We start from the raw sequence: 10,156 nt of genomic DNA, 5'->3' as shown, positions 1-10,156 counted from the left end.
AGTGAAAAAAAAGATACGCTAAAATCGTTTTTCTGAAATTCTTCAGTGTGTCACATTTATTTCTCAATAATAGTACTGCACATATATACGTTTTTCTCAGTTGACCGCTCTCAAATGTACTCATTCGAGTTCATTACTTTATGTTTGAGTGTGTGTGTGTAGTTTCACACGCAGCCGGTGTCTGTGTGCGAATGAACTATTGTCAGTGGATTCTATTTAAAGAAATAAATATTTACAGATTTTTTTATATAAAAATCACCAAAATAATCAACTATTGTGGGCTAGCCCGAGGGCCAGCAACCTGGCTTCTGCAATTTGGTAATCCCCTGAGACAAATACAAACTTCACACGAAAACGCAGCCGATTCAGCTGCGTTCAAACGGAATATTCTATCCACTAAATACTATAAATCTCAAGTCTAGAGAGAACCGAGTGTCTCTTATTTTAGATGGGTTGGTGCCACGCTTCCGCAATGAGATTATTGAATATAACACTCGCGTAAAACGATTATAAGAATAATTAACGAAAAATGCATACGCACACAAAACAAAGTATAACGCATGATTTGATTTGAAAAAAAAAATAATAATAAGAAACCTGAGAGCAAGACATGGCCTATCCGATCGGTTCTACATTCGACCTGATCTACTGGCTTTTTTTAGCAGCTGCCGTGTCGATGAGTAATGAGCCTGCTTTGCCTATCCTAGCTTGGACTCCTTTATGTATTCAACACATTATAATTTGTAATCTTACGAATATAATATATACTTACTACAGACCGTGACTGTGATTTGAATTTAGTAATATTTACCTATGCTGAAAGAAATCAAACAACCGAATTGATTTCACTTTCACAGATGAAACAAAAGTTAGACGAAGCATGGCTAGGATGTCGAATATTGTACATAATTATCGATGGCTATATACTCGTAATTTCCCGTGTCTTACTTTGCCCCAGCTAAGTTTCTTGGTATGCTTGTATCGCTCCTATGATAAAAACAATACCAGTTTAACACAAAACTTAAGCGCTTATAGAACAGATATATTGGAATCGTATGATGTGTGGCGATCTATCAATAATACTTCTGTCGGTTTTTTTCTTTTTACACTGCACTCTTCTGAGCAATTATTACAGAATAATATCAGTATTATTACACAACTCCAATAATTCGCGCAGTTTGGCTTGTCATCGATTATTCTTACCATTGCGTTGAAATCGTAACAGACAGTAACAATAATCACATTAATACAATTATGGTAATATGTGTGTGACTATATATATATATATATATATATATATATATATACAGATCGATGTGCAGGTGCGGAATAAAGTTTCCCATTTTTTTGTAAAAAAAAAGGATGGTTTGAACACAAAGATGAGATACTTAAGACGGTATAATTTTATCAAAGAATTCTTTAGAAGGCGTATATTTAGGTCGTGTTGATCGATGGTGCCATTTTGAAGCAGTCCCATAATCCTGTTCGAATTCAGTGCTTTTCAATATGATTAGAACGCTTTCGTGTTAGCGCAAGCTGAAAGTAGGCCAGCTCACAATACATAAATGATACCCGTTACAGTGGTAGGTTTATAATTGGCCTCGTTTTTTATTTTCCTCAGTGTCACATTTTTTGTTACAATTATTTATCTTGTTTCATGTGGTACTTGTATTTGGTTGGAAAGTCGTAAGGAGCAGCTTGTTTACATATAACGATTTAAACTGCACATAGGCATTACAGACAAAAAAAAACATTGAAAAATACTATCCGGTACTTTATTCCGCCATTTTATTTTTTAGCTGTTTTTTTATTAAAATAAATGAATTTGCTTGATGAACCTCGTAAGCGGATTTCACAAGTCAGAAATATCTGCGGGTATTGATAAAATGGATAAAATGTCTCACAATCAATGGGTCTATATACACCTATTTGTACCCATATATATGCCGATGATCTTTACTTCGCACTGAAGTCTATGCAATCTGGTTCAAAACAGATTCTCAGCGCTGGGTTTGAATTTCTTTTGCGTTCAGTAGCTCGCCTGATATTTTATGTCATTACTGTGGCTTAGATCCATCTTCTATGTACGGATTACAATCCAGTGATATTTTATTAATTTGCTCAAATGTCCATGTGTTTTGGGTTTTCGAGATCTTGAGTTCAATGTATAAGCCGATTAAATCGTTCGTTGTTGGCAAGTGCATTGTACGCAACTAAAATTTCTCGTTTCAAGCACTGCATTTTAGGATTCTCTTTAAACGCAAATCATCACTTGCATACCCAGCTAATTTTTATTTTATTAAGGTAGGAACATCCTGATAAATGTCAACTTCGTCATAATACAAGTAATAAGCTAATGCAGTGCATTTGCTTACTTGAACGTCAGAATGGGGAAGAAAAAGAAAATATTCGCAGACGAAATTAGCCGTTTCAACAATATGTTTTTACTCAGCGTTCGCTGCAATTTATGCTTACTTCATTTGCTTATGGACGTTGGAACAGGGCTAAAATCCTTAGCAAACATTGTTCCCGTACAAAATCAAGGCACCTCTGTGCAAAGCCTATGGCCACTTCGCAGAATAATTATCACCAAACTATAATAGTAGGTGGGATAGAAATACGAGATAACTATGAATCACAACGGCGGCACATGAAGTGTCGTTATTTAGAAAAGGTACTGACATCCTTAACTATAATAGATAACAATACGGACTTTTTAATCATAATCATCATCACTCGTCCTTTCGTTTTGCCTATCTCGTCAAATGGAATGCATACGATGCTAATAATACGAACTCATGCGCGACTTGCATCGCGCAGATTTTCGTCATTTGAAAGTTCGGTACGCGGTCTAACACCTGCAGGCGCTATTTAATCATGTAAATAGGTTACACTTATTACGATCAAAAAATGAACCGAAGATTACTACACATCAGCGAATAAAGGTTTTCCACCATCGAAAACGCTCAATAATAGCTCTACCGTCGTCAAACCGTGATTTGAATTAAGTCATTGTTATTGAATTAAGGCATTCTCAATCAAAGACTCTATATCAAGTTTCAACAGCAAATCACGTACGACCTTAGGTGAAAATAAATAGTGGAACGCACTAATCATATTTAAATTTTACACTATACAGCCCGGTACACTGAACAGTTGCCCACGACATACTGTTGCGCGCCAATCAGAAATAATATCTTTTGTTTTCTTGCTCGTTCTGACATTTCAGATAGAAGCACGATAGCATGAGAGCGCAAACTTTTTTGAAAAAATAAGGGGATGCATGTCTCAACGAGGTGAGTGTGCTGGACTAAAGCAATTTCGCTTTAATCAGTGTCACATAGTAGTTCTTATGGTATGAACGTATTTGATAACGAATTGCCTTTAGCTTGTTGGTATGCTAAACCACCTAACAGCGGAAGCTCGCTAGCAGTTTTTATCCGACCTGCTGTTACCGATCGGTCGTTTCTGTGCGCCTTATCTTAACAACCTTACGCCAATACTTGGCTTATTTCTCATATCAGATGCAGGTTTGTGTCAAGCCGGTGCATATCTCAACCTTCTGATCCGACATCTGTCTCCAAGAGAACTGGTCAAGTCCCGTCGATTTTGACCTGACATATCGCGCCGTTTCAGACCAAATAAGCTGCACTCAACAGTCAGAAGCATCGTTTATCATATGAGAAAAAGAATAATGATTATTATTGCTATAATATAATGTAAAAATATACAATGTATATATACATATATATATATATATATATATATATATATATATATATAAGAGGCTTATGTACCGATCGCATCGCAAAGACACGACACGAATAAATGCCTTTTGGAGAAAATACTGGAATACTTCTCAGCAGGTTAACCGCTCGTTAATGTCAACACGATGAATATACCTATGTTTTATACAGGATTCAAAACAGGCCCCCCTAATTTAACGCTCATTCTTGCAATCACCAGAGAGACTACTCTGAGTGGTATCTGTCTGTATGCCTGTGTTGTTGCTTTTGACATCCATAACCTACAACTCGAGTTACAACAATGTAAGGTACTGATGAGGTACGTAGCTTATTAACTTGAATACGTGCGGGCGCTGGCATTCTTATTCATTATATATATATAATACAAATCACGGTAAATTTCGTTTGTGCAGTGAAAACCCTGCTGAAGATTGTTGTGTTTGAATTAGGCAATCTAGTACCTTAAGCGGCACAACCCTTAGCGGCACTAACCAGGCTACTTTCTCGGTTTGCCGTTAGAGAGACGCTTTTCTTCCTCAATCTTCTCTCTATCGGTTTCGTAGTTAGCATTGGTCAAAACATTCCGGGAGCGTCGATTACACTGTGTAACAACTGCTGCTGAAACACCTGCGCCACTCCGCGAGTCGTGCAACTTCTCCTTGTCACTGGCGACTAATGGTGCATCAAGCGGCGCCTTATGTCAGCCTACCTTCTCTAAATCCAAATATACATCGTGAATCTTCTGCAGGTGCTGAAGCAAGAATCCTCTGCGATTGAAAAGTGCGCCAAGATCTACGATTATTAGTAAGAGTTTGTTTAATACAATTTCAAATATGAAACTTTAAAAGACTTTCCAACAATGGTGTTACAAAAAATATTAATTATGTATATTTTAAGTCAGTCAGCTTTTGGGTGTTCTACAAATATGAACACGATATGCGAGCCCCTTCATCTTAAATGTTATTATTTTATTGTATGGACAGAACCGGCACAAACCTTCTAATGGAACGGTATGGACATATGTGACACTTGTAAGGCATATCACCCGTGTGGAGAGCTTTTTCATGTTTGATCAGGTTCCCATTGTCTGAAAACGCCCTTCCGCAATATTTGCATGTAAAAGGCTTTTCTCCTGTGTGGGTTCGCTCGTGACGCCGCAACTCCGGACCGGTCATCGCCGAAAACAGGCAGTATTTACAGCTGTAATTAGAACGCGAACAGATGAATCAATTGTTAAAAAATTTCACGTGTGTTTTCTACTTTTTCAAGTGATCATACCGTTTTTATCGTAGAAGACGTACCCCATAAGATAACGGCTCACCGGGTGCTTATTGTACTCTACATATTCATTTAATAAACACATATTCGATCGCAATAAATTTATACCAACTCATCTCCTAGTTCACTCTTCATTTTTGGTTCATGAGCAGCTTGTCGTTGTAGAAAAGAACGTCTACTAACCGGTGCCGTCGCTCATCGTGTTCCCGCATATGTGCCTGCAGTTCAAGCTTCGAATCGGACGAGTAGGCACAGTGGGGGCATTTTCGACCGAAACGGTTTGACGAAGGCGATGGACCTAAGCTGATCTCTAAATCGCAGAACACTACGCAGCATAAGCGGTGGCAACCATCACAGAAACCAAAGGCACCATAGAGTTATCGTTTGGGGCGGTTTTCATTCGAAAATGTATAAGCAAGTACTTTTTTATACCGAGGAGAGACATAAGGGAAAAGGGAGAGAGGGGGGGGGAGAAGAGAGAGAAACAGAAAGAATCTGGGACGAGTACATGCATGTTACAAACGCCAAACATGAACGAAGCCCTAACCTAACATATTCCTGTAATGATCTTGCACAGGATAAGTGCAACACGCCCTTCTCCAATACTACACCATGCAATCTTTTAGCCAATGTTTCTTTATTATTTGTGACAAAAACAAAAGCAAACATCTACGAAGAATGTATTTCTTTAAAACTCGAGTAGGAAATATCAGGCGACTAGTTGCGGTCCTCTCCTTTATCCAGAACTGCGGAACAGACCACCTGAAAGAATAGCACCGAATTAACTTTTACACCCCCCTCTAGTATATCTAAATGAGTAACGGAGACCATACTTGAATGAAGCTATAACCACACAAGAATCGAAGACATCTTTTCGACGGCTATTAAAATATCATGGAAACAGAGGAGTATCTTGGAAGGACTGAAGGACAAAATTAATTGAAGCATAGCGCCTAGTGTCTTTTATTGTTAGGACTGATTGCAGAAATAGGCAAGATTGCAGAGTACCTTCGCGATTCGTCACAATCAGCGCGTAGTGAATTGAGACGTACAAGCGAAGCTAATTACGCTCAAAAGCAAAAAGAAAAATATAAGGGTAATTTCTATTCGACGAAACATAAAACCATAGCAGTGACAGGTTATCAGAGTTTCGTTGTATCTACACGCTGAACTCTCACAGCGCAGTGTTGAAGCAAATGATCGTTACAATATTGCTATATAGTAACGAGGCTGGATATGTAGCATACCAGCGTTCTGGCGAAATCCATCTCCGTTTAAATAAATTCTCGTTTACCGCTGAGATTTTGTGCAGAGGTGCTGGCACTGAACTGATTTAATTAACATTCGAATAGATACTTTTAAAGTTAATGGCCCATTGAGTCTTCTGGTATTATGTGATGATCTACTTTGAAGAAACAAGCAGGTGGTTTGCCAGTTAGAGAGATATCATGCGGATCCAGAAGAATGAAGATTGCATTTTTAATAAAACTGCGTGATCTATTGGCCTTGTTGTAGAAGAATATATATCAACGTCGACATTTGAGAATCAATTCATCAGATACTGCTCACTAAAATGGAGCTACTGGTATTTGTAGATAGCGAATATTAATCTCGTTGGGCTTGTCATGACTAAATTTCGAATCGTAGTCTTCATATCCACAATTGTCTTCAAAATTCGTGAATTCGATCCATTACCATTGCTACTATAATTTTGTACGAGGAAAAAACGATTTATATAGCCATGATATCTTGTTTTTGAGAAATGCGATTCAGGTTTCTTACATTGACTACTTGTTAAATAAAAACAGCGTGAAGATTCATCTATAGTATAGTAAACGATGTATGCGATAAATCTAAAAAGAACCTGTTAAGCAACGTCCTTGAACGCTCCATCCCCTTAAACTGCTTTTATGCACGACTACAGTATATCACTACCAATGCACGTAGCGTATTTTAATACGTTTATGTATCCGTCTGCTTATCGCTGTTCGAACATTCCTGTACCTACAACATGAGATGTCTGCCTGCAGCTCTCACAACATGAACGCCTGTATGATCCTACGAAGGAGTCGTACTTGTGCGTAGGTATCAGTGCATTTCATCGTGCTTTACAAATTAAAATAGGAAACGAAAAACGGTGACAGAGAGAGTGGGGGGAGGCAGGCCAACGACGAAGCCGTTGCCCGCAGCTGTGTCGACTTAGCGGCTGTATGCGCAGAGCAAATGTGCGCATTCGCTCATTCTATCGTTTGCCATGCCGCGGTAACTGTGCTCACTGGCATCGGTATTTGTTCATTCGTTGTTCGTGACTTAATCGTGTTTCGGCCTTCGGCCCCCCTCGTCCAGCCGGGCCAATTTCAGCAGTCGACTTCAGCGTAGTATGTTCCTTTCGAGCACGCTATTTCGTTTGGTTCTGATTCGCCTTCTATTCGATCTGGTGTCTTTGGCCTGCTGCGGCTGCTGTCGCTGTTAGCGTCGTAGCGTACCTGCCTCCTGCACCTCCGGCTGCTACTATCGACTTGACTTCTGTCTTCATTACCCACCACCAGTAGACTGCACAGGCGCTCTTTGGTCTTCAAGGGTCTTCAGTGGCTGGCTTTTCGTTTGCTTTCTCTATCGCTCTCATGTGCGCGGACCATCTTGTGCTCTAACGTACTACGACTTCTAGTAGTCTATCGTAGTTTTAGTTGCAGCTAGCGCCGTTGCTGTTGCCGACTTTTTCGACATCGGCCATTCTCATCTTCGTCCAGCAGATACCAGGCAGGCAGCCGTCTGGTCTTCCCTTACCGAACACGATCGCACACACACGCACGCACCGCGCATACAGACAAAAAGAACACACCACATTACAACACGAAGAACGATGCCTCCGTAGCCGCTCTTGGCGATGCCGTGATCATTGCGTTCACAACCATCACCACCAGCACGACGACCACCACGACTAGCAAGCGTGAACCAACTCTACCTTCGCTGGCTGTTTTCGTTCTGTCGTGCCTTTCAGCAGTTGTGATGACGCTGAAGTATCTTTTCGTGGCGTTGGTCGTCACCGCTGTTCTTGTTGTTGTTGTTGTTTTCTTTCTGTTAATTCCGTTGCAGCTATCGTGAGCCGTTGCTTTTCACCTAGCTCATCGACCAGCAGAGGGAACAGCAGTGGCAAAGCGTCTACCACAAACAGATAGATGGATTAAGGCAGCTTAACGTACGTATGTATGTACGACGACAATTAGAATATTAAGTATAGCCTGCATAACTAAACAGTACAACGAAGGAAGCGTGGTTCCACTATGCGATCCTCGGGGTGGAGTTACGTGTGCGTGTCAGAATCACGGAGCAGCTCTGCGGAAGTAGTTACCGGAGCTTGGTAGTCTTTATACCTAATCCAATTATACAGAAAAAAAGGCCGAGCAAAGTGTGACTTTTGCAGGTCTTGTTTTGAACAGTAATAGAAAACCTAAAAGTCGTAAATTATCCGCGGTGAATAACAAGCTTTTCAACCCTGAGTTGGATGTCTTGAAAGTCATCTATAAAAAAAATTAAAATAAAAAAAATGAAAATAAAAGCACAAGTAAAGACAAAGTAATGCTTAATGTAATGGGACCCTAAGTAGACGTCTCCTATAAAGACGACATGCAGCAACGAGCATAAGCCGACGCTCCATCGATATCCTCCATTACTCCGTCTACTGGGGTTACAGGCGTAGCTGTACATGTACCAGGCCATACGAATCACAGCAAATCGAGTGGTAACAACAACAAGGACCTGCGCGAATACTACTCCTCTTTTTAACTTGTCCTCTCTATTTGCCTTTGCTGTTGTGGCTTGCTTGTTATTACTGCCGTCATCTGTACACATGGGGGCTTGGCCGCGGGTCATGTCGAGCACCGTCAACATCAACATTGGCAGCGCGTAACGCTCCTCCTCGCAGTAACACAAGACCTCAACAGGTGGGAAGAGACAACACAAGTCCAGGAGGATGGACGCACCAGCAGAAAATATAGCGCACAGCAACAGACATCAGTACACATTCCGTCCATGTAGCAGCAGCGGTAGCAACGGCAGCCGCCGCTGCCGAAAACAGCGTTCACAGGCGCCACGCGCACACAACTACGGACACAGTTCGGGGCCACGGCAACGTCGATGATAAGCACACGCTTATAGACTCATAGGTGTTCGCGCGGGCTCAGTCATGGACGGAAAAACCAACAGACAGAGCCACAGAAAGACAGGCAGGCATACACTTGGACACGGCTGGAGCTGAATGTTATCAGCATAGCAAACGTCCAGCAACGCCAGCCGTAGCGAAGCACGCCGTAGGCTCGTTCGTTGGCCTGCCGTGTCCAATTCATTTGAGCGCTCACTCGTTTTGTCTACGACTGCTGCGGCTGTCGCGACTGTCTGGTTTTGTCCGCCACTCGTTTAGGTGGCCAGAACAACAGTCCGAGGTGATGATGATCGTAGCAGTGGCAGTTGGTAAGTGTAGTTATGTCCACTTGGACGAATGCCTGACCAGTGGTGGTTTTGGATCGTGGCGCGGCTGTTGGTTCAGCCGCTGCTGCTGGTAGGAAGAAGGTACGTCGCTGAGCGTTGTTCACGACGACGAAAACGGCGACATTAGCGGTGACGCTTTTGCGGTGAACGTCCGCACACGGACAGGGAAGGTGGGCCGTGGACGCCCATCGGGGATCACGCAGCCCGAGCTCGCATCGAGCATCATAGAGCATTAAAGGCACAAGAAGACGCGCTGCCACAGCGCCACCAATACACCAATAGCGTGGAGTACCCAGCCCTTTTGTGGGTTATTTTGGCCGTCTGGCCTACGGCCGAAAACGAACAACCAACATAGTTAGATATCGACCATGCGCCGATCACGGCTGCTTGGCGGATGGAGACTGATACTCACGTTTGCCCGATCAGGCCAGTGGTGGAATCAGCCAATGTTGCCTGTTGTCGTGCTGGATGTGAAGGCGCTTTAGCGTTTGCGCCGGTTAACAAACAGCCGAAGGACTGACCGCTAGACCAAGCTGCTAGCACTTAGACTAATGATAATAATGGTGCTGATGATGGCGCTGGGCACGATGGACCACGAACTACTCTACCGGTCACTAGCATCACCATCATCAGCATCGCTGGCA

The 10,156-nt window shown here is 42.0% G+C and overlaps 1 protein-coding gene across 2 annotated transcripts; it reads right to left on the bottom strand.

Moving 5' to 3' along the window:
* Positions 1-24: 24 nt before the first annotated feature.
* On the bottom strand, positions 25-9,709 carry LOC147752971 (zinc finger and BTB domain-containing protein 8A-like). Of its 2 annotated transcripts, none has more exons than XM_086970011.1 (3): positions 5,208-9,709; positions 4,743-4,946; positions 25-4,538 (listed from the first exon to the last, which is right to left on the bottom strand). In XM_086970011.1, exons 1-3 carry the CDS (start codon positions 5,234-5,236, stop codon positions 4,442-4,444), a joined length of 330 nt encoding a protein of 109 aa, XP_086826137.1. In that variant the 5' UTR covers positions 5,237-9,709; the 3' UTR covers positions 25-4,441. The 2 variants fall into 2 exon arrangements, with proteins under 2 accessions (XP_086826137.1, XP_086826138.1); XM_086970012.1 differs by having other exon boundaries at positions 25-4,513.
* Between the last annotated feature and the right edge of the window lie 447 nt (positions 9,710-10,156).

The sequence above is a fragment of the Varroa jacobsoni genome, unplaced genomic scaffold, assembly GCF_002532875.2.
Source record: "Varroa jacobsoni isolate VJ856 unplaced genomic scaffold, vjacob_1.0 scaffold_841, whole genome shotgun sequence".
Classification (NCBI taxonomy): Eukaryota; Metazoa; Arthropoda; class Arachnida; order Mesostigmata; family Varroidae; genus Varroa; species Varroa jacobsoni.
This window is presented reverse-complemented; position numbering and strand designations above follow the sequence as displayed.

Bases quoted from the DNA above. Each gene is read 5' to 3' on its own strand.
- LOC147752971 (XM_086970011.1), bottom strand. From the start codon at position 5,236: ATGCGGGAACACGATGAGCGACGGCACCG. The intron at 4,947-5,207 runs GTTAGTAGACGT...TTCTAATTACAG, and splicing joins CACGATGAGCGACGGCACCG to CTGTAAATACTGCCTGTTTT. The intron at 4,539-4,742 runs GTTTGTGCCGGT...TAATAATCGTAG, and splicing joins CCATACCGTTCCATTAGAAG to ATCTTGGCGCACTTTTCAAT.